General features: G+C 40.6%; 1 protein-coding gene across 1 annotated transcript; it reads left to right on the forward strand.

The window, feature by feature from the left end:
• Nucleotides 1-1,380: 1,380 nt before the first annotated feature.
• LOC117553786 (extracellular calcium-sensing receptor-like) lies at nt 1,381-23,925 on the forward strand. The gene is made up of 11 exons (XM_034227856.1): nt 1,381-1,541; nt 18,011-18,653; nt 19,933-20,096; nt 20,209-20,503; nt 20,741-20,827; nt 21,015-21,284; nt 21,449-21,649; nt 21,737-22,012; nt 22,365-22,592; nt 22,701-22,824; nt 23,006-23,925. The coding sequence occupies exons 1-11, from the start codon at nt 1,381-1,383 to the stop codon at nt 23,923-23,925; spliced, it is 3,369 nt and encodes a 1,122-aa protein (XP_034083747.1).
• The last annotated feature ends 840 nt before the right edge of the window (nt 23,926-24,765 follow it).

Consider the following 24,765-nt stretch of genomic DNA (forward strand, 5'->3'; position numbering starts at 1 on the left):
TTCAACTCCTGCCTGATCCAAATAGAGAGGCGAAGTTCCTCCCCTTCCGGGAGCCTCCATGGGACACCGGAAGCAGAAAATTATACATTGAAGTCAATGGAGAGAGAAAAGTTATCTTTTGATCCTGTTTGAATTGTGCCACAAATTACACATATGATGTTAGTCAAAAAAATAAAAATGTGTGGTAAAACTGTGAAGTTACACATTTGTTTGTGTGAAACCGCTCAGTAAACTACAGGTCTCTGGTCTCGCACAATACGCGTCACCGTCACAAAGATGGCCGTCACGTTAGCAAATGTCACCTGTTTCTTTCAGAATGAGGCGAAAAGTATAAAACGAGGTGAAAATCACTACAAGTCTGGGAATGTTGAGAGCTGTACATACACGAAAGGGGAGTTAGTCGGTTCTGTAAGAGCAGCGGGACCGGCTTTACAAGGTTTCGGTGAGTAATATGAGTGCAATGTTTAACGTTAATGTCAGCTAGCTAACAAGGTACACTAACGTCTCCTTAAAAACGTTGTGGTCTCTGTGTATGCTGTGGATAACATTAGTGTTCACAAGAACAAGATACACTCCTGTGTTTTGTTTTAGTTGCTCTTCAGATTGAAGCGGCCAGTTTTATATCGACTATACTGTATGTGTGATCTCTTTTTACATGTCGTTGTGTCATTTGAGTTTATTTGCTGTGTGTAGATTCAAGGATTTTGGTTATCTTGTCAATTTGTTTGGTTATCTAGGCACAGCTGTGTGTGACTCCCTCTGGTACACTGGTATGTGTTTTCCTAATGTAGAGAGCATTGATTAATTAATAAACTACACACCGAGTCTAGATCCTGACCAAATCCTTTTTTTTTGTTTATCAAATGTTTTTCAAAAATGTATTCATACACATTTAGAAAAATACAATGTACAATCACAACCAATACAACACAAATTGCAAAAAATACAGAAAAAACAAACAATAACAACAATCAAACAAGAGGACAAAACTATGGAAAAATAAACCCTCCCACCCCCAGATCCGGACCATCCTTGTAATATTGCTCATTCAATCTATTATAGCATGCTAACAAATGGTACTTACTTTATTTTTACAAAATCTGCATGGGAGACGATGGCGCGATGCAGAGCGCTGTCTGTGATTGTGCACGGGGGATGTACAAATGCAGCCACACTGCAGCATTTGCAATATTTGCCATGTGGCAGATCAGCTCCACAGATGTTGAGTGCCAGTGGAGGAAGCCTGGCACTTCAAAAGTAGTCCAGCCGGTGTCTCAACTGTATCAACAGCGAGAGGAGACATACAACCCACTGGCCAGAGATATCGCCACTGAGGATGTAGACTGGTTCAGGTCTGCACTAAGGGGCACACAGTGTGGCATGGCATGGCTTTTGTCACCTGAGCCAGAGCCGCAGCCTCAACATCAGGCCATTGTCACCGTGCCGGAGCTGGTGAAGGAGCATGGGGGTCGGGGGCTTGAGGCAATTCTTGCCTCAATGCAACTGAGCAGAGACCAGCAAGCTGCCATCCAGACAGCCACGTAGGACAGCGGACAAATCCTCAGTGGCAGTTACACAAGCGGGGCAGGTTGACAGCCAGCAATTTTGGTGCTGTGCTGCGGTCGGGACTTTCATCCACTCCATGCGCGTCCCTCATGAAGAGGGTGCTTGGGGGGTACAACTTGGACGGAGTCATGGCTGTCAACTGGGGGGTTGTAAACGAGACCGAAGGGGTGGAGGCTTTTGTGCAGGCCTATCGGGTGACAGTGTTCGAGTCTGGTCTCTTTGTGAGTGAGTCGGGTGTTTTGGGAGCATCATCCGATGGACTTGTGCAGCCATCTGCCCTGCTGGAGGTGAAGTGTCCACACAGCCAGAGGAACATGACCATCACGGAGGCAGTCCAGTTACCATCCTTCTGTCTCCGTGAGGAGGGTGGGTCATATATTCTCAAGGAGAATCACCCATACTGGCACCAGGTCCAAGGGCAGCTGCACATCACAGACCGGAGTCTCTGCTACTTTGTTGTGTGGACCACGAAGGAGGCAATCATCATCCCCATTCCCAAAGACCCTGCATGGCATGGAAATCTCCTCCTCCTGGAAAAATTCTACACCCAGCATATGCTCCCTGTGTTGGCCAGTAGAGAGGAGGACATTTAAATAAACATACTCTTAACACCCTCGGACTCTGCGTTGTGTTTCGTATGTGTGATGTGGTGTTACGCAGAGGGGAGGAAAACAGGACACAGCAGATTGGGATTGTGGTGGAGATGCTGTGCAGTTATTTAATTGTTGCATGTAATTATTATTATACTGCGTGCTTCTTAGTTATTCCATCTTTTGCTGTAACATGGATCTGTATGTAACTCTATATTTACTTGTTATCTACCACACTTCCTTCTACATCATACACCATCATTATACATGATGGTGTATATAGGATATATATATTTGTATAAATATCTGTAAATTGTATAATTAAATTTTTCGTATTTGGGATTGTTGGAAACGTCTTTTTGATCTCTCTTTCTATAAACACAAACTGAGTAAGATTGACAATAAAGTTGACTTTGAATTTGAAACATATATATATTCTTTATGAAAATAGTTGACTTTTGTCAAATGAATCCAAATGAAACGTTGGACTAAACTACAACTACACCTTTACATTTCTACGGACTGTTTTACAGTGGGATGGCAAATTCCTATCTTTAAACATTTATTAGTTTTTTCTCAGAACAGATTTGATTTTCTGAAGTTAATTTAACTTTGGCGACCATGTAAGGTCATTATTAAAAGGTACAATCAATTTGTTTAGGGTTGACTAAAATAATGAAAAACATTTCATTTGGATAATTTACTGACAGAATAAGAAACTCAATGATGCTCTACTCACCTGTTCCCTTTTTATAAAGTGAAACAGTTGAAACGATAGATTTGAGTAAACTTAAAAACAACCTTCTCCAAAAGCTATCAAGGAATATACCGAATACTTGTTTTAGAACTTTATTACATATTTGTATATAGTTTGAATGATCCATAATTGACAGAAGCTGGTGTTTACACTGACCTGTTACTGATATATTAATGTCTTTGTAACTTCAGTAAACCACTACCTCACTAATTTCTTTCATTCATCACGGTTCAGTAAACTAAGTGATACATGAACCAGTTTGAAAACAGCTAAGCTCCCTTTCTCTTTTCCATGTGGAAAATGGCAGCTGCATATTCTGCTTTTCTCATCTGCTCGTCTATAATCAGAAAATTATATAATTAATTACTAATAATTATTTAAACCTGTTAATACCAATATTTCACAAATTATTCATGTAAACTTAAGAGCACAGCTGTATGTTGAGTATGTCAACTTTGCTTGGTTCATCTTACTGGGGGGAAGCTACATGGATGACATCAAATGTTTCACAAAATACTTACCATCATGACTACTCTTACTGTTTAACATTTTGGTTTACTTCATGTTAAGGCTAATACAAATGACAAGGCTAAGTAATGTAATGTAATGCTAACTAACGTGCTCGGGTACTAGCTAGGTAGCTAACTTGACTATGTTCCATGCAAAACAAGTATATTACCTGATATGTTTGGTCCAACGACTCCTGGTCCTTTCATCAGATGGGAAGCGATAGAACGAGCAAGTGGTATGATCACTTTTGTGATTCCAACCTGGTACAAAGCACACAGGCATCTTATAAAAGTGAATTAATTGGAGCAATCTCTTATATTGGAGGGAATGAATCAGTTATGAGATCTTCTTCTTCTTTGCTTTAATTGCGAGTCGCAACCAGTCTTGGAGCATTATCGCCTATGACATCACTTACGCGACCCAGAATGGGATTTGGGATTTGTAGTCTTTCTAGTTGCGTATTTTTCATAGTCTTATATTTCAACAGTTTTACGACAAACTGTGACTTTTTTTACATGGAAATGATTGTTTAAGATTGACAAACATCATATGTGTAATTCGTGGCACAATTCAAACGGGATCAAAAGATAACTTTTCTCTCTCCATTGACTTCAATGTATAATTTTCCGCTTCCTGGGTCCCATGGACCGGAAGTAGATGGACGTGACTTCGCCACTCTATAAGGGCAAAGAGGCAGAGCCGAGGCGGGACCTGCTGCCACCGAGCTGGAAGTTCCAGAGCTAGCTGAAGCTACCAAGCTAAGCTAACATGCTCCCCATCTGCACACTGCCGTCGCATTTTACGTTTCTAAGGTAAGCGGACATGGAACTATTCAGCAAAACTATAAATAATAATCTAAGTTATTGAGTTTTTAGCATAATACTTCAGAATCTTAAAATCCCTTAACGTTTGTATGCAATTGTGCTAAATTCAACACTGGAATCAAGCAAATATTAATATGTTTGCATGACATTAGTTATTTATATTTTGATATCACTTAATTACACGTTTAATACATTTAAGTCAAGCTAAGGTACATGTGATGGTAGCTAGTTAGTGCTCTTACCTGTGAGGCCTCCTCCAAACAGCATAATAACCAGACTGTATCATTAAAACTAAGTACCAGTTCTAGATCCTTGACTTTAGACAAACAATTCAAAAGACAAAATGTATTTAAAGACCAATCTTTATTTGAATGTGCCTCTTAACCTAATATATTAGTTATACAGTAATAGTATTGACAATCTAAAAAAACTGAGCAACTCAACAGTCAACTTTATATTTCTTATGGTCTAAAGCATTTATTATTTTCATTTTTCCCCTCTCATATTCAATGTGGACGGATTGAGACAGCATGGTGTCCAGAGAGCTGCAGAGACTTCAGGGAGAAACCTCCGTGTGATCGGCGTCCTGTCTGTTGGTTTGGAGAGGACTGAGGGTCTTTCCTCAGCGAGGAGGACCAGGCCTGATGGAGGAGCCCATGCTGGGCACAGCTGATACCAACTGCAAAAGCCTAGTCTGTCACTTTATTTGACTAAATGTGTTAAATACATTTAATAGGTTTACACCTTCTGTCCATATGTGCTTTTTATTTAAAACATTTTTGATTAACTTTTGGTTCACATTTCAATAAATTGTATTTGTATTTGCACTCCTTTTGTCCATTATTCTTACTGAAAATCTGACTGAAGATTGGCCCCATTTATTTGTGACGTTGCAAACTCTGCAGTACAATGCACAGGTGATGTGAAGCTCATAAAGTGAGGCAAATAGAAATAATCAGCTGATGGAGTGTAGATGTGAAAATAGCTGCATTCGATCAGCTGACTGTGTTTTCACAATAAAAGTTGTTTCTTAGTGAATGTCCTGTACTGGTCTTAAAGTCTCATAACATCAGCTTTTAATGTTCCTCTTGGATGTTCTTCTTGACCCTCAGAGAAGGAGAAAATGTTTAATCGTGTCTTTCAGGCATGTCCTTTCCTAACAAAACTTACAGGAAACATAAAACATATTATTGCAGAACAAGTGTGTTATTTATGAAAGCGGTGTGTTTGTGTGTTTAGGGGCTGTAGATATAATTATTTTGTAATTGTAATGTTTTTTTTTTTAATTTCAACAGTGAGCTACAAAGACAATCAGATTAGGAATGAACAGTATGAAGTTCATCAACATTGAAATATATGTTATTATCAAAATAATATTTAACTGTTATCAAAACGTAGTGCAACTGTAGAAGCTTGCTCTGTTGTCTCACTGAAATAATAACTTTTACCACATTTTTTCAGACAATATTGAGAGATAAATAGTAGCAGTTAGCAGTTAACTATGTGTTAAATATATTTGCCTTCAATACATTACATTAGAAAGCTGACAGTCATATTGCTTGTTAACATCTAAATGTAACTTTTTGCATGGAAAAACCCCTCAACTTAACTGATGTGTAGGTGATCTAGTATTTAGTATTGTTTAATGGAATGTATATCAGTGTATTCAAGTCAATACTTCATTAATTTAAACCAATATATTTCTTGATTCTTTGTACAGTATGAAAAAAAGAGTATTTGTACCTGTGCTGAAGTTCACTGCTGTGAGGAGTCCAGTTCTGTCTACTCTCTGGTCCAGCCTGTCTGCATCACCTGGACACCTTAAACAAACAGATATATATGTAAAGTACCATGTGTACAAACAATATAACTGATTCTCTTCTGTTGAACATGTTGGATTGTGTATTGTCCGAGTCAGGGTCCTTTTTATTTTACTGTAACTTTGGAAGTTGTGTTACCAATGCTTACTGTTTATTTGATACCAATTTGGTAATGCAATTAATAAAAACAACAAGGTTTGGGTTCGTTCTTCAGATGACTATGACGTTATCGTGTAAGCTCAATAATGAACTCCAGCTCAACCAGCCATATTGTAATATCTAAGTAATCATCTTAAAATATGACATTAATAATTGTAATATACACACATCTTATTTCACATACACTACTTCGACATTAGCTTGTTTACATACTTGAGCATAGCCAATTTAAATTAACCTTAGCATGCATACAGTTCCTACCTACATAATAAAATATCTCTCTAAGTTACAAGGATGACCTTATTTTATCAACCTCAAACAGAAGCCGTTTGTTCTACAGTATTATCCCACTTAACGCTTAACACTTGTCTATTTCGTTTTAACCTTTATATATACAGTCTATCATTTTAACTTGGAGGCTACGATTAGCATCGTTAGCACCAATGTAGCTACCACTCGCTTACACGCTAACCCAAGCCTTAACATTCATTACGTAGCTGATTAAAATCATTAACACATAAATAAGTACTCGATTTTCACTTACCGCAAAACCGCATGCATGCACCGTCTGTTTCAACCGCAGAGCGAGTCACAATAGTCCGATATATAGGCATGAAGAACAAACAAACACTGCAGGGGTCAAGTTGTGTTCCCTGGTAACACACTCTCACTCCCTAAGCGTCCAGGAGCGACGTTTGGTCAGTGTCCGTGGCGTCCAGTTGTGACGCTCCTAGGCTCCTTCAGCGTCATAAAGGGACGCAAATAGCTTTCAACTGATTGCAATGTATTCCCATCTGCGGCGGGATTTGACGCTCATGGAAGCACGGCATTCGTTTGTGTCGGCTGCCCTTAAAGGCAATGTGAGCGTCCATTCCCATTGGATAACGGAGAATTGTACACCCGGAAGTAAGTATTCCTCTTACTGTCGATTGATTTTACAGTGATATCTGCACTACTCATCGACTAAAAAACACCAGATTATCCTTGTTAATTACACAACATTGATTGGTTTAAATTGTGTGCAATGCTTTTGTATTTTTCCCCTTCGATTCGGAGAAACAAATATTTTTTCTGAGTAAAGGATGGCAGAAGACACTACACCCAGAATCCCCAGCTATCGTTTGGACTACACCATGTGCTCTGTTTGACAAACAAGCTCTGTGATTGGAGAGTGTGCTCCGAGGGTTACGCCGATTCTCGAACAGCACTTGAAATGGGATGGAACCACGTTAGACTGTCCAAAACTAGATTTGAACGGGTCCACCACGTCCCCCCCTCCCCCACCCCGTCCCCAGAACTACACATGCTGGCTATTCTGTTTCGCAACATGTTCTGTATCTATGGCACGTCTCTAGAGTTGTAGTTTTAAAAGACGTTTTCGTATTTCCCATAATAAGAAGTTGCCAGTATTAAACTGTGTACATCCCTGGAGGTTTAGGGGATAGGAAACACTCAAATTTAAAACGTATAATTAATAAATGGGTGAAAATTGCTTGTGCCCATAATGGGCAGCATTAATATATATACACACATGCCAGCTAATGTCAGAAGAGCTTTATTTAACAGCTGGTCTTATGTTTGTGACCCCTGTTGTTAATTGATAACATTACATTAATTGATAAGCCTGAAACATGCACTTGTCAAGGTTCAGAGGCAAATTTTGCAAATATGGCAGTAGCCATCGATCAGCTTAAGATAAGATATACTTTATTGATCCCAAGTTGGAACATTTGCGTTACATCAGCATGTGTAACAGTTGTAAATATGCAGTGGTGTTTATTTGTAAATCATTTAGTATAATCACACAAATTCTGTGTTTTATATTTAACAATTCTGTGTTCTTTATTTATTGATTGTTCAATACCTGACAAGGCCAGAGATGGTATATCTACATACATCTTATAAGAGTATAATACATTATGTATAATATCAGTTAAAATAAGTGCTTCAACAGAGTTAACATTGCTGGAGGTATGCACAAATATTGATAGATGTCTTGTAATGCACTATTGAGGAACCTGCGACCCAAGTTTTTCATTCAATGCAGAACTACACCATAGTTCAACCCAGTCTCACGGCATTTCGTGTTCACCAACACGATTTTTAATCTATTGATTTGTGTTCACCAACACGATTTGCCCCTTTTTTTCGTGTTGCACAGCACGATTTTAAAAGCAATGTATTTCTACTGCCTGCAGCACGTCTTTTTCTCCGGTCGGGTCGAGGAAGACCGGAAGCTGTGTGGTTCATAAAAACATGTTCTTACTCAATATCAAGCGACAGTTATTGCTTTTATTTGAAATTGTATAATTTCGGACTTTTGTTGCCGTCTGTGAGGAAAATAAATGGGGCTCAGAGCCTCAGAATACTGAAATCTGTATTTTTTAAATCTTTTTTTCCTTCTAATTTCTTATTCTTTTCAAAATAACACACTGTTATTAACTCACCAATAACACACAATTATCCTTGCTTTTATTTATTGGTTTAATTCCATAATCTCTGGCTTTTTTGGCGTCCGTCAGGAACTGAATTTCAAAATAAAAATAACCGGAAACAGACGTAAGCATTTCGAGCGATTACCCAAGATCCTCAGCTATGGTTTTAAGCTCGCTTATTGGATGTTTTAGCCGCAATGCATGCTGGGATTCGGTGTTTATATGATATGAAATCCGGAAAACATTTTAAAAGAATAAAATAATACTTAATTCCGAGCGCTCTTGCTTTTCTCTTTGAAAGTCATCACATAACGGCATTGTAATACACGGTTCGGCTGCATTGTATATTACAGATCTGCCGTAGTTCTTTATTTATAGAGCCCTGATGAGAAGACCTTTGGAAAAACTGAGAAAATGCCGCCGAAACTGAATACTTGACGTGGATCATAAATATATTCAACAATTAAACAACATCTTCAATTTCTTTTCACACAATACGTCTCCTTGCAGTATCAACACTAATTCGGCTGACTTTTACATTTGATCTAATTCACAGATTTATTATATTTACACCATAACGGTGCACAGCTGATATAAAAGGACTGTGGTTTTTAAAGATATTACTGATTTTCTTTGAATGTAAGAATGTAAATACTGAGTCTGAAATAGTATAGCAATATGCTGTAAAATTATGTGAAAGCATGCATAAAACTACACATCTTCAGATGTTGTACGAAAACACAAGTGTCCTACACTAATAATACAAAGTTATTATGGCTGTGTGTACCTTGTGTGCACCTCCTAATGGTTAAAGCACGTTATTGAATTATTGTGTTTTATTTGATTACAAACATATTAAGAGTACATACTTTCATAGGGGGAAAGTATAAATATAGAATATAAAAAATCAAGAAGATACTATAAGTGATCTTTACAATAAAACAGTTTAGTGCAGAATGTACAAAGATATTAACCTGTTAAGCCCGAAGGTCCCCGCCGGCGGGGACCCTGGGTCTTTTTTTCACGATACTGTGTCTCAGGAGATCTTAATATTTAAGAACCTATTAATGTGTTATACCAGATTAACGGAAATAATCTCAGCTAACTGCCGATACAAACCATGTTTACCAAAACAAAACACAAGTCTCACAAGAAGCATCTAAATTACCCCTGAGTGAAAAATGCTAACGGACATTGACACAGAACTCAAGATAAAAGTACCCTTATTACTTATCATAGCTGCACATACAATATATCCGATTAAAGCTGAGACTCCATAGATTATGTAGGTATATAGTATCATCACTGAGTGATCCGGACTCGCGACAGGGGAAGCAAATACAGTCATCACAACACGTACCTTTACGAAGCTTCTAGGGAGATCGTCTCACAAGTAGCTGTCAATCTGATCAAAGTACGTGTTCAATGGCATTAAAATGAGAAAAAACGCGGCTGAATCTGTTAATCCATAGGTTCTTAACGTCCATGTATAAAAAACTGATTGAATTTATAATCAATAATTCCATTTGTATGTAAATATCGGAGAGTAAATGCTAGCTGCTAATGGTAGCCACCACAGCTAGCTGCTGCTTCCGGTCTCGGCGATGCAGCAGTCTCACACATACACATGACCAAATAAGGACTATGTGGGAGTTCCCCTCGATTCCATTGGCTCTGACTGTCAGAAAGAGATGTCACATGTCAAAATCAAGCAAGGGGGGCCAGAGATATGGAAGATCCACCCAAATGGCCCCAGAAGAGGTTTTTATTTTGCTAAATCTGTCTAAAAAGGTCAAATATCACTTGTTTTGCATCAATCTTGATACAGGGTACTTATTATATGTTTTACTTTGGATTCCTAAAGCTTTTAGTCTACTAACCCATCATCCAAGGTTAGTTTTCACTATAAGTACAAAATATTTTTTGGACGGACACTATAATTTACAGTTTTTTACCATGTTCAATCTGAATTTTCTTTAAAATAAAAAACATCTATATTGAATCTGACTTTTCTACATCCAACTCACAGATTTATCATTACTTTGAGAAAAAAGATTATTAATGTAACCCTTTTAGAAGGGAAGATATGGTCATTTGTTCTGGGAATGTCATTTTCGAGCCTGAAACCTGAAAAACAGGCTCGGGGTTTAACAGGTTAATAGGAGGAGGTGCAAAACAGAAAAACGAATTAACCTTTATTTAAAACATTAAATAACAGATTAAGGTCTTCTTTTAAATAAGAAAAAAACGTTGGGGGTATCTATCTGCAGATAAATATTAAGCCTGACAAAGTACTTAATGTCTAATATATTGCTTTCCTGCAATGTTAACTATGTTGAATCACTTATTTTAACTGATATTATACATATGAATTATACTCTTATGTATGTAGATAGAATAAGAAATGTGCAGAATATGACAGTTTAATGGTGGAGGTACACACATATTGATAGATGTCTTGTAATGCACTGTTGAGGAACCTGTGACCCAAGTGTTTCATTAATTGCATAACTACACCGTAGTTGTGTATATGATATGTCAATAAACCTTTGAAAATCTTGAAAGGGATGTGTAAAATAGCCATAATATACAGTCTTTAATTAACTATTAGTAGAGAATAACGAGTAATGCATATACTTTATTACTCGTTTCCATTCATGTCAATTGCAGATACATGTTTAGTCTTCTCAAGCACCAACTATCAAATATCTCTCCTGATTGTTGGCACTTGACAATCACCTTACCTGAATTTTACTCAGGTGTAACTAAAGTCTGATTTAAGGGTTGTTTATATTTCACATAATTAATCAGAATCTGCAAAGTAACTCAAATAAATGCAGTGGAGTAAAAATACCAGGTTAACCTCTGAATTGTAGTGGAGTAGAATTACAAAGTAACAATGAGCTGTCATGTGGGTATTAATGCTGCGCATTATGGACACAAGCGATTTTCACCCATTTATTAATTATATGTTTTACATTTGATAACACCAATGTGTTTAATACTGGCAACTTCTAATTATGGGAAAAACGAAAACGTTCAGTAGAGACGTCCCATAGAACATTTTGCGAAACACAATAGCCAGCATGTGTAGTTCTGGGGGGGGCGTTCGATTCCAGTTTTGGATAGTCTGGCGTGGTTTCGTTCCATTTCACACAGCTGTTTGACGCTCTACGTAACCTTACGGGGACTGTAGTCCTAAACGATAGCTGGGGATTATGGGTAGTGTAGTGTCTTCGGCCATCCTAAACTCAGAAATGTTGACAATCGCAATGATGCTCGAAATGTCCCTTATAGGCCTACGTCTGTTTCCGGTTATTTTTATTTTGAAATTCAGTTCCTGACGGACGCCAAAAAAGCCAGAGATTATGGAATTAAACCAATAAATAAAAGCAAGGATAATTGTGTGTTATTGGTGAGTAAATAACAGTGTGTTATTTTGAAAAGAATAACGAATTAGAAGGAAACAAATATTTAAAAATACAGATTTCCGTATTCTGAGGCTCTGAGCCCCATTTATTTTCCTCACAGAGGGCAACAAAAGTTCGAAATTATACGATTTAAAATATAAGCAATAATTGTGGCTTGATATTGAGTAGGAACATGTTTTTATGAACCACACAGCTTCCGGTCTCCCACGACCCGACCGGAGAAAAATACGTGATGCAGGCAGTAGAAATACATTGCTTTTAAAATCGTGCTTTGCAACACGAAAAAAAGGGGCAAATCGTGTTGGTGAACACGAATCAATAGATCAAAAATCGTGTTGGTGAACACGAAATGCCGTGAGACTGGGTTGCATAGTTGTGTAAGCCTATATGATTATGTCAATAAACCTTAGAAAATCTTGAAATCTTGAAAGGGATGTGCAAAATAGTCATTATATACAGTCTTTAATTAACTATTGGTAGAGAATAACGAGTAATGAATATACTTTATAGGGATCCTATTAATATCTAATAATAAAAATAATGAAATTCAATAACATGCTTTAACCACTAGGTGTCCCTTTATATCAGCTGTGCACCTTTATGAAGTAAATACAGCCTATCTACCAATTGGATCAAATATAAAAGTCAGCCGAATTAATGTTGATACTGCAAGGAGACGTATTGTGAGAAAAGAAATGTAAGATGTTGTTTAATGGCTGATATATATATGATCCACGTCACGTTTTCAGTTCCTCATGTTTGTCTAGAAGTCTTCTCATCAGGGCTCTATAAATACAGAACTACGGCAGATATGTAATATTTAATGCAGCCGAACCGTGTATTACAATGCCGTTATGTGATGACTTCCAAAGAGAAAAGCAAGCACACTCGGAATAAAGTATATATCTTTTTTTTTAAAATGTTTTCGGTCTGTTTCCGGTATTTGTTAATGACGATGTGCTGTGAGATGTGAGACTGGAATTGCACAGGGGGAAATAACGTAGGCTATCTTTAGATGCGGATTTTGTTATAAACTAATATGTTTGCGCTGTGGACCAACACTATACATTGACGGGGAAGGGGGTAGCAATAAAGATAACACCATTAAACAGTTACACAACATAACAGAAATAATATCGATAGCAGCGTCCCTAGCAACCACCTTGGTAACAATGAAAACGTCGCGATTTCCTGAAGTAATCTTCGTAATAACTAGCAAACTAAAGATCATGTACATCCACTGCACACATAATCTGAAATAACAACTCATATTTCTCGCATCAAATGACATCAAAACGCATTTTAATGGCCAAACTAACTTTAAAATAGGCATTTTCCACTGAGAATAAAACGAAGTTCGGCCATGTTTTCTTTTTCTGCGGGGAGAAATTTGAAGATCACGTGACATAGACGCCAGCCATTGGAATGAATGGTGAAAAAAAACGGGGTTTGTCAAACAGAGCACATGGTGTAGTCCAAACGATAGCTGGGGACTATGGGTAGTGTAGTGTCTTCTGCCATCCTTTACTCCGAAAAAATATTTGTTTCTCCGAATCGAAGGGGAAAAATACAAAAGCATTGCACACAATTTAAACCAATCAATGTTGTGTAATTAACAAGGATAATCTGGTGTTTTTTAGTCGATGAGTAGTGCAGATATCACTGTAAAATCAATCGACAGTAAGAGGAATACTTACTTCCGGGTGTACAATTCTCCGTTATCCAATGGGAATGGACGCTCACATTGCCTTTAAGGACAGCCGACACAAACGAATGCCGTGCTTCCACGAGCGTCAAATCCCGCCGCAGATGGGAATACATTGCAATCAGTTGAAAGCTATTTGCCTCCCTTTATGACGCTGAAGGAGCCTAGGAGCGTCACAACTGGACGCCACGGACACTGACCAAACGTCGCTCCTGGACGCTTAGGGAGTAAGAGTGTGTTGTCCCTGGATGAACTGAGCAGGCAGAGTGCCTGTAGCTTCACGGAGCAGCTAGCAGAGAGACAAGAAGCTAGCAGCAGCAGTCACTTGACAGAGCCGTCACTCAATGTGACCACGCCCTAATTTATGCAAACACTTTAAGACCTAATATGAATAAAAGAGTCGTGTTAGAAAACAATTCACTCACAGATCCATAATCATGAAGGTGGAATCTAACTATATTCATAATAATATCTATTGCATCCATGGGTAGAAACATGTTTTTTTATGCTGTAAAGTTGGGCATTTTAACATGGGGGTCTATGGAAATTGCTCCTTTCTGCAGTCAGTCCCTATCGGCCAATATATGAACTGCAGTGTGTGGCACTTCCGTATTGGCCAAACGGGCCGTTGCCCGGGCAACATTAGCCTGTACCTGTGCACGTCCCTGATCAAGACTATGAGCTACCACTAAACAACTCACAGTCTGAAAATTACCATTAATAAAAACCCTGAACGTTTACTTTTCGTTTTAAACATCGTTTTAAGGTGTAAACGTGTCATTTAGAGGTGTAAACGTGTCATTTAGAAATGCGCGTTCCCGTGACAAGGGGGGCATTTCATGATGGGGAGGCATAATGTGACACAACACCGGCTCTTCCCCAGAGTTTGCCGCTTGGTTGGAGCATAAGAGAAAATTGACGGTGACGACCCACTTTGATTCATTCAAACATTCGAAAATGCTTTCTGCTGCTGCGGACAAGAAAGCCAAACAAGTCACGTTCACCGAGGCATCAACATCCAAAACCCTTTCGAGGGCTACAAGAAACGAGGTGAGTAGCCTACAAGATTGAAGCTGGTCAGATAACGAACAAGTAAATGAAAACAGAATGAGGCGGAGAAGTGTGTGTGTGTGTGTGTGTGTGTGTGATTAAAATAGCCCTATTGCTTTTACAGTAAATAAACATTGAATGTGTTTAATTCAATAGTAAAGGGGTTTAACGTTAATGGCAGGTTGTGTGTGAGAGAGAATAAATAAGACAGCCCAATATTTAAAAAAAAATATTTCGCATATTTCGCAACTTTCCCGCAATTTCACCGCATAAAATCACATAAAAACCCTGCATGTTTAATCGCATAATCAAGGATTTTAGCCCGCATAATTAAGGATTTTTGCCCGCGTTTTTCTAGAGGGTCTATATATAACTTGTGGCTGGGTTACAAGGATCTGTGTTGATATGAAGTGTTTTCTTTTCCTTAAGTCCATTTACAAAATATGACTGCTTGCCATCAGATCCTGTAGTAGAGCTACTCGGAACACTGGATTTCAGCAAGCACCTTCATTTTGGCCATGGTGGCGGCGATGTCTCCTTCTAGGTCCAGTTTTTCTTTTCTTCTCCCCAGCTCATGTTCCTATTTTTCCACAGCATGTCTTTGTTGAAGTAGATTTTGTAAAACCATCAGGGCGGCCACTTCCACCTGAGCATTTATATAAGCAGACGCAGTTCTTGATATGCCTACTCTGGATCTTGAGTCATGAAAAGTCAATTTGCTATTTCTGTTTCCAATATTTAACACATTGTCCACTCCATCCTCATTTTCGTTGTTATCACTCATTTTGCATGTTCCAATATGCACACAACAGTATTCACAAATGTCAATCTTGTCACAGACGTGGTGCCTGATCAGTGATCACAGTTGTGCACGTTACAAACAATTCCGGAAATCCAAACCTTCGCCGATATCGGCATAACCAGCACGCACAAAACACGCCAAATAACAGTCCCCAATGGACTAACGGCAGCACCACTTGCAAACTGTGTTCCAAACAAAAAATACACAGAATGAACGCAATTGTGCCTACCGCCTCAACTGGCTGTGATGTGCTCCAGTCAATCAGTTTCCGCCTGCGGCCACGGTTAATTCTAGCTTTTCCTGTCCACTCCGCCGAGGGGGAAACTGTCCCAGTGTTCCAACTCCGTGATCCCGAATGTCCGGCTTTGTCTGCTTAGGATCCAGTCCATTCCGTCGCGTCTTCGATGCGGCGATCCTTTTCTGTTGACTAATGTAGCGGCACAAACTCCCTATGAGTTATGCTGCTGAGAGTCTAAAATGTACTCGCGTTCCATATAAGAGTCCGAAGTAATTCATAGTCCATAGTGTTTAATAAAATGCAAACAAACAATGTACAACTCCCAACCTGACGGTCAGAGTGCCATTCACCCTCTTCCTACATCATATCCTCCCAAACCGGCATCCAAAAGGTGACCTAAATAACATTAAACCACATCCACGTGACCATTGGCGGAAGTGATAAACAATAAGAATTAAACGCGATGCAAACAGAAATGAAGATAATAATACAAATAATAAGTAATGGCAAAAGCATTTTGGCTTCTACAGGCTGCCTTGAAGGAGGCACGCCAGGAGGTCGCTCGCAAGCCAGCCCTGGCTCAGGAGCTTGTTGCCTGAGTGGCTACAGCTTCTCACAAGTAGTCCTGAAGACTTGTCTGAAGTCTCTAACCCTTTCCTGGGGTATGACCAGGCCAGCTCCTGCTCTCGATCCCAGTGTTCCGGCGATCCAGCTGACACTGGAGGGGTCCCATTGCGGCATACGTAGTCCTCCAGAGCTATCCCGTCACCGCCTTCGTGCCCGTCCTCCGGAGCAGTCCCGTCGCCGCCTTCCTGCCCGCCCTTCGGAGCTGTCCCATCGCCGCCTTCTTTCCCGACCTTGTGCCCGAGCCCGGCCCCCTGAGTTCCCCAGCCGCGGCCTTCGCCCTCGAGCCCGGCCCCCTGACTCTTCCAGCCGCTGCCTTCGCCCTCATGCCCGGCCCCCTGAGTTCGCCCGCTGTGGCCTTCACCCCTTTTTGAACTCTACCTTTCCCCCGAGCCGTCCGCCCGAGACCCCCACCATGAACTCTGCCTTGCCCCCGGGCCGTCCGCCCTAGACCCCCACCATGAACTCTGCCTTGGCCCCGGGCCGTCCACCTGAGACCACTTCCGGTTCCTCTGCCTTGCCTCTGGGCTGTCGACCCAGACCCGTCCTCCGGACTCCCTCCACCCACCCTTTTGGGAATGTTGGACTTTGTTATGGACGTCTAGAATGTTATCCATGCCATGTTTTGTGATCTTCAGCTTTGAAAATAAAGCTCGCCTTTTGTTTATAGACCTCTTACCTTTTTGTAGTCAGCATTTGGGTCCTACCTTTTCCGCAATCTTAACACTAGCAAGTTAACACTCTGTTCCATCAACGGTAACTACATTTCAATTGACTTTTGATTAATCATCACATTAACGTTACTGTACCTTTGTCTTTCTCCCGTTTCTCCTCCATAGTTTATGGGCACTGTACACAATGTAGGCGTAGTTCTGATAGGATAAGATAATAAGATGTACTTTATTGAGCCCAAATTGGGAGATTGTTTTGTTATGAAATATCGTTAATAGTATTATTTAATAATTTTCCTCCCCCCAATTTTCGGCGCCCCCAATCGATGGATGCGACCTTAGCATTCGCCTATACTGCCTATGCCAAGGGCCGGCCCTGGTCGAGATCTACGTAGATAGGCAGACAAAGCGATTCTGACCTGGTTGTTTTTGGTATTTGTATATTGTGGTGGAACATTACGGGAAATAATTCACCGTGATAGTGTGTTGCACCACGGACCATTTAGTGGGTGGTACCTTGTTCCGGTCGTTGTTGATGTTAACATTCCAGCTTCACGGTAGCACGTAGCAAGTATATTCTTTTGTCTGTAACCTAATGGGAAATAAAGTGTGGAGTTCTATACTACGCCGTGGTTCGCACACGTGGAGGCGCACTTTGCCGGCCGTCAGGTCCGTGACGAGGACCTGAAGTATTTCCACGTGGTGGCGGCGCTGGGGAGCTCCACGTCGTCGGGGGGGGGAACGGACCGCAGTTGACGACAGCTAATGGCAGCCCCATCCGCACATATGGCATGAGGCCTATGTGTAAACTTATGTGTTGGGGGGCAGCGGTTCAACTGGGACTTCGTCACAGCAGATATTTATTTTCCCCTCCTTGGGCCAGATTTCTTTGTGTGCTCATGGGCTTCTGGTGGACGTTGGAAACAAACGCTTGGTTGATGCCTTGACGTTTTCCTCCCTCGTGTGTACGGTTGGCAAGGTGGCATACAACTCATTGTCAGGTAGTCACAAGTATCTTGTGTTGTTGGCCGAGTTCTCAGACCTGACGCTGCCCACCTTCTCTGCACCCACCACCAAGCACTCTGCACGCGTCACCAAGGGCGGGGCTGCACCCCTGCCGGCGAAGGTTGAGGCTGTCGCAGCGTTTCTTCGCCCACACATGGCGCGGTCGCTCCGTGAGTTCCTTGGGATGGTGACCTTTTACCACCGTTTCATCGCCCGGGCCGCCCACATTATGTGTCCGCTGTATGAGGCATTGAAGGGTAAGGCCCCCATCCAGGAGATCAGCTGGATGGCAGAGGCTGAGGTTGATCTCTTGTGTGACGTCTCCACGGGCCAGCCGCGTCCAGTCGTTCCCGCCAGCTGGAGGCGCTCCATGTTCGAGGCGGTGCACAACCTGTGGCACCCCGGTGGGAAGCCTTCGCAGCGGATGGTGGCCGCAAAGTTCGTCTGGCGGGGGCTCAAAAAGGAAGTGAGGGCATCTGCTAAGGTGTACCGCCACACGAAGGCCCCCCTGGAGCAATTCCTCGTGCCCCTACGACAGGCCTTTCCGAGTATTGAAACATGGGGGAAAGCACTTGGTGGTCCTGGGTGGCAGGGCCGAGCACGTCTCGGTGGACCGGGTGAAGGCTGCTCACCTGGACTTGCACCAGCCGGCTGCTGGCACGGCCTCCGCGACGGGGCCACCCCCCGACCTTGACCCCTGTCACCGACCTGGGGCCTGCGGTTCTGGTCCCACCACTCCCATCGGCCGCCCCTGCGGGAGTCGCCTCTCCGGCTCCTGTTCTCCGGAGTCGTGGTGGTCGGCCTGTCGCTCCTCCCCGCCGCACGGACTTTGTGTATGGGTGAATTCTGGGGGGGCTTGTGTGGTGGAACATTACGGGACATAATTCACCTATTCACCTATTCATATACAGTATAGTGTGTTGCACCACGAACCAGTTAGTTAGTTAGTTGTTAGAATTCCAGCTTCACGGTAGCATGTAGCAAGTATATTCTTTTGTCTGTAACCTAATGGAATATAAAGTGTGGAGTTCCATACTTAACACACCGCCCCCGACTCCAATTCAATCGGCTCTACAATATAAAACTTTTGGCCCCAATTCCAAACAACCCGAGCAATCCAAAGACTAAAAGATATACACATCACAGAGAGAGATCAAATCAGATATTCATCAACACCATAGCCTGAATGGAATGAGTGTCTGTTTCAAAACCATATTTTCCTACTCTTGCTATAAAGCAACAGTGTAACTGGTAGACAAATCAGTCACATTAAGATCCAATCCTCGAGTAATCGACAATTCTGGGTTGATCCGGAGCTGGAAAATAATTGCTATCTCTGTTATATTTCTTTATTCCTGTTTACTTTTATTTTCCTCTACATGTATTCAAGTTATAAAGATGATTTATCAATTGTTCCATTCAGCAACATTTTACAGAGTTTTAGGTTGCACTCTAACTTCAAAATAACAATAAGTACCTCGGACAAAGAAATTAACAGAAAATACAGCAAATAAATAATGTCATCATCACATTGCCTGTAAATCTGGTTTGATATGTATGCCCTGCCCTTACACTACTGTCTGTGCCCCGATGGGCGGTGTGAAACTATGACGAAAAAAAAACATGATTTAGCCCTACTTATAAAATTAGGTAACATTGCATGAAGCCAAATGGGTGTAGGAAGGAGGGCCATTATGGGGGCATTTCTAGACACATTTCTGTTCTTGATTTGGTTCTTGTCTGAGTCTTCCTCTCTTTTCTCCTCCTGTAAATTAAGGAAACAGTTTAATTTTAATGAGATGCACAAGGCTGGTGATGTGATCCTCGGTGGTCTGTTTGAGGTTCACTACACCTCTGTCTTCCATGAGCCGACGTTCACGTCAGAGCCAAATCAGCTCAGCTGCCAAGGGTAAGTTTCAAACACATGAAGTAGACACCATTTACAGATAATTATATATATATATATATATATATATATATATTGATTTTTCAAGTGGTTAATCTAGAAATGTTTTTGTTAGTTTTGACCCTCCAGGGTTTAGACATGCCATGACCATGGCCTATGCTATTGATGAGATCAACAAAAACCCCAACCTGCTACAGAATGTGTCTCTGGGATACAGTCTGTACGACAACTGTGCCACACTTGTAATTGGATTCAGTGCTGCATTGTCACTAGCCAGCGGTCGAGAGGAGCAGTTTCTGCTTCAAGAGACCTGTTTAGGGACCACCCCAGTCCTTGGGATTGTGGGAGATCCCTTTTCAACATTTTCAATCGCCACATCTGATGTGATAGGTTTATTCAAATTGCCCATGGTAAGTTTTCTGTCTTCAGTTTTAGCTGTTCTTTTGATGCACCAAATGTGTATATACTTAAAAGTGAAAGGATGGTAAATATTACATTAAATCTCAGGCTTTATTTGGTAGAAGTTTTATTTTTAATGCATATTTTAAAACAGTTCATTTGTAAAAGATGAAATTATTTATTTATTTACCCTGAATTGAAGTAATAGTAAAAAGTCACACTTGTGTTAATAATGTATGTCTTTATAGGTCAGTTACTTTGCCACATGTTCCTGCCTGAGTGATAGGCGGAGGTTTCCATCCTTCTTCAGAACAATCCCAAGTGATGCTTTCCAGGTGAAACAAACTATGTTCTAGAAATGCAAAGAGTTTACTGAGCTGTAATTGTGTGTAAATGTACTGTGTCGGCGTTGTGTATCCTTAATTAAACTACGTAGATATAGAAAATAAGTGTAGTGGTAAAATCGACTCTTATTTTATTGTGAGACATGAACAGGTATCCCTGTGCTCTATATTTATTTAGGTGCGTGCTATGATTCAGATTATGAAACACTTTGGCTGGACTTGGGCCGGTCTGCTGGTCAGTGATGATGATTATGGCCGCCATGTTGCCCGATCCTTCCAATCTGACTTAACTGAGTCTATTGGAGGTTGTCTGGCCTACTCTGAGATTTTGCCCTGGGGTGACAACCCAGCTGAACTTAAGAGGATTGTCCATTTAATGAAGAAATCAACCGCTCGTGTGGTCATTGTGTTTGCACATCAGATCCACATGATTCAACTAATGGAAGAAGTATTTATATTATCAATCTATATCTCTATCTATTTATAATCTACCCATCTAAAATATCTGTTTTAAATATAATGTGTAGTAGTTTAAGTATTCATTCCTAGTAAGTAAATTATGTTATGTATACATCAGTCTGAAAAATTTGATTAAATAAGAGCAAATTACAGGTGGTAAGGCAGAATATGACAGGCCTGCAGTGGATGGCCAGTGAAGCCTGGACTACAGCAACTGGGCTCCAGACACCCGGCTTCATGCCGTACCTGGGTGGCACCCTGGGCATTGCCATCCGTAGAGGAGAAATATCTGGGCTTAAGGATTTTCTACTTAAAACAAGTCCAGACAAGTCCAATAATCATAGAAATAGAATGGTAAGAGTGTTACCTTACAATCATTTCTGTAAATTCCATAATTATAATTGCTATTTCTGTGAATTCTTTGTTTTAATTACATTTCAGGTAAGTCAGTTTTGGGAATACACATTTCGGTGTACATTTGCACCACCTCCAGCAGGTTGGGTGGAAGCTGGGGGAGCTCTATGCACTGGGCAGGAAGATCTAGCAAGTGTGGAGACTGAGTTTTTGGATGTTTCAAACCTCAGGCCAGAATACAATATTTACAAGGCTGTGTATTCCCTGGCATATGCCCTTGATGATATGCTGCGCTGTGTGCCAGGGAGAGGGCCTTTCAGTGGGCACAGCTGTGCGGCTTTGCAAACACTGGAGCCATGGCAGGTGTGATATCAGTTTGCACTACACCTGTTTGGTTTTTGAAATCTCCTGCTTCATCTTGAGTTAATTAATGAAATAGATTTGGGGAAAAGAAGACATACTCTCCTGATTGTCTTTGAGTAGATGACGACATCTTTAATCATAGAAGTTACAAGACAAAATAAAATTCCCTTTTTTTCTTGTGACAAACTTAATTACTTAATGGCAACAGTGGTTGATGTTTTTGACTATAATAATTGACAAATAAATCAACAATATATCATACAGAACATTACAATACTAATGCAAAATCAACAACATTAAATATTTGTTCTCACCTTCTCAAATTATATGTCTGTGTTATATCCCTGTGTAGCTTATACATTACTTGGAAAAGGTCAACTTTACAACAACATTTGGGGATCAAGTATCATTTGATGAGAATGGTGATGCCTTACCAATATATGACATCATAAACTGGCAGTGGCTCCCTGATGGAAAAATAAATGTTCAGAATGTGGGTGTTGTTAAGAAGTCTGCCTCCAAAGGTGAAGAACTCACACTTGATGAAGAAAACATCTTCTGGAGCTTTGTCTTCAAACAGGTTAATCCTGTTTATTGTTTTTTCTTTTTATCTTGGTACTTTATGACACACAATAACACAATCAAAAAGTGTTGAATAACTGTTCTATAACTTTTACAATCCTGACAGCCACCCCAGTCCAAGTGCAGTGAGAGCTGTTCTCCAGGTAGCCGCATGACCAGAAAAAAGGGACAGCCTGTTTGCTGTTATGACTGTGTCGCTTGTTCTGAGGGAAAGTACAGCAATGAAACTGGTTGGTATCATTATAAAACGGCATCCTAAACCAGCGATTATACTTTTGTCACTTTCTTGATGCCCAGGTGTAAAAAAAGTACATGTCCACTACTAGATACATAGCGAGCAATACAATTTTGGGCATTAGTGGCCCATTCAACTTAACTGTCAGTGTTCTCTTTTTTCTCTTATTCTAACAGACTCCATGGAGTGCAGCAGTTGTCCAGAGGACTTCTGGTCCAGCCCCCAGCGTGACCACTGTGTTCCTAAAGAAACGGAGTTCCTCTCTTATCAAGAGCCTCTTGGTATCTGCTTGACAACCGCCTCTTTACTCGGCACGTGTATCTGTGCTGTTGTCCTAGGAATCTTTATCCATCACCGTAGCACACCCATGGTACGCGCCAACAATTCAGAACTGAGTTTCCTGCTCTTAGCATCACTTAAGCTATGTTTCCTGTGTTCACTGCTGTTTATCGGCCGTCCCAGAATGTGGACATGTCAATTGAGACATGCAGCATTTGGGATAAGCTTTGTACTTTGTATCTCTTGTATTCTTGTTAAAACCATGGTGGTTCTGGCTGTGTTCAAGGCCTCCAAGCCAGGAGGTGGAGCCAGTCTGAAGTGTTTTGGTGCTGGACAGCAGAGAGGGACAGTTTTGCTTCTTACATCCATTCAGGCAGTGATTTGTACTGCTTGGCTTGTCTCTTCCTCACCAGTGCCTCATAAAAACACTCAATACTACAATGACAAAATAGTGTATGAGTGTGTAGTCGGGTCCACAGTTGGATTTTCAGTGTTAATGGGTTATATTGGCCTACTTGCTATACTTAGTTTCCTGTTAGCATTTATGGCAAGGAATCTTCCAGATAGTTTCAATGAGGCCAAACTCATCACTTTTAGCATGCTGATCTTCTGTGCTGTGTGGGTGGCCTTTGTTCCTGCTTACATAAACTCCCCAGGCAAATATGCAGATGCAGTAGAAGTATTTGCCATCCTAGCCTCCAGTTTTGGCCTCTTGATGGCACTGTTTGGTCCCAAATGTTACATTATACTGCTGAGACCAGAGAGAAACACAAAGAAAGCTATCATGGGTCGTGGAATAACCAAGATGGAAATGTAGCACAAACAATAAATAGATAAAATGGTCTGAGGCCTATAACATATAAACTTGTTTTTTGTAATGTTTTATTTCCTTTGTCCAAATAGAAGTCCTGTTCACACAAGCACTTTAAAAGTCACAACACAATGAGGTGGTATTTGAGGCCAATGGGAAGGTTTGACAACACAATGGGTCAAAAGCCAAACAGGTCAATAACCAATGGCGTTGGCAGCCACATTTGTGTGTTTACAAGCCAAAACTCTGTTTTCCTTGTCCACACATTTACATTGAAAATGAAGTTCCTGAACACCTTGGTAGTTTTACATAAGCTTAATGTTCAATGGACTTAGAAGCTGTTTGGGTGTGGACCAAAGGCCATAGTAATTGGTATGTTATTGAAAATACCCATGTGGTGTTGCCTGAAGACTTAAATATTTAATCTATTTCTGGAATAAATAATGAAATGTCTGGGTAAAACTGATTATTCCTTTATTATTCCCTTCATTCCCTGTGTTTTAATACAATAACACAAGCACATATATGACAGTTTGACGTAAAGATACCATTGTCAAAGCAAAGAATCATAACTCAGCCTAGGTTGCTCTTACTTTACCATCTGAATTGTACACCTTTCCTTTATCATATTTTGCATTTTTGCATTTGAGACGAACAGATTAAATATCATGTGCATATACACCAGTGCTTCTCAAAGTGTGGTCCACAGACCACTGGTGGTCCGTGATCGCCCCCTGGTGGTCCGTGAGTATATTGGTAACATTTCACATTTGAAATAAATAAATTAAAGTTTTCCGCACTCTCGCGGGAATATCTCCGCAATGGAGCGAGTTTAAGTTTTCGAAT

Source organism: Gymnodraco acuticeps, unplaced genomic scaffold (assembly GCF_902827175.1).
Source record: "Gymnodraco acuticeps unplaced genomic scaffold, fGymAcu1.1, whole genome shotgun sequence".
Lineage (NCBI taxonomy): Eukaryota > Metazoa > Chordata > Actinopteri > Perciformes > Bathydraconidae > Gymnodraco > Gymnodraco acuticeps.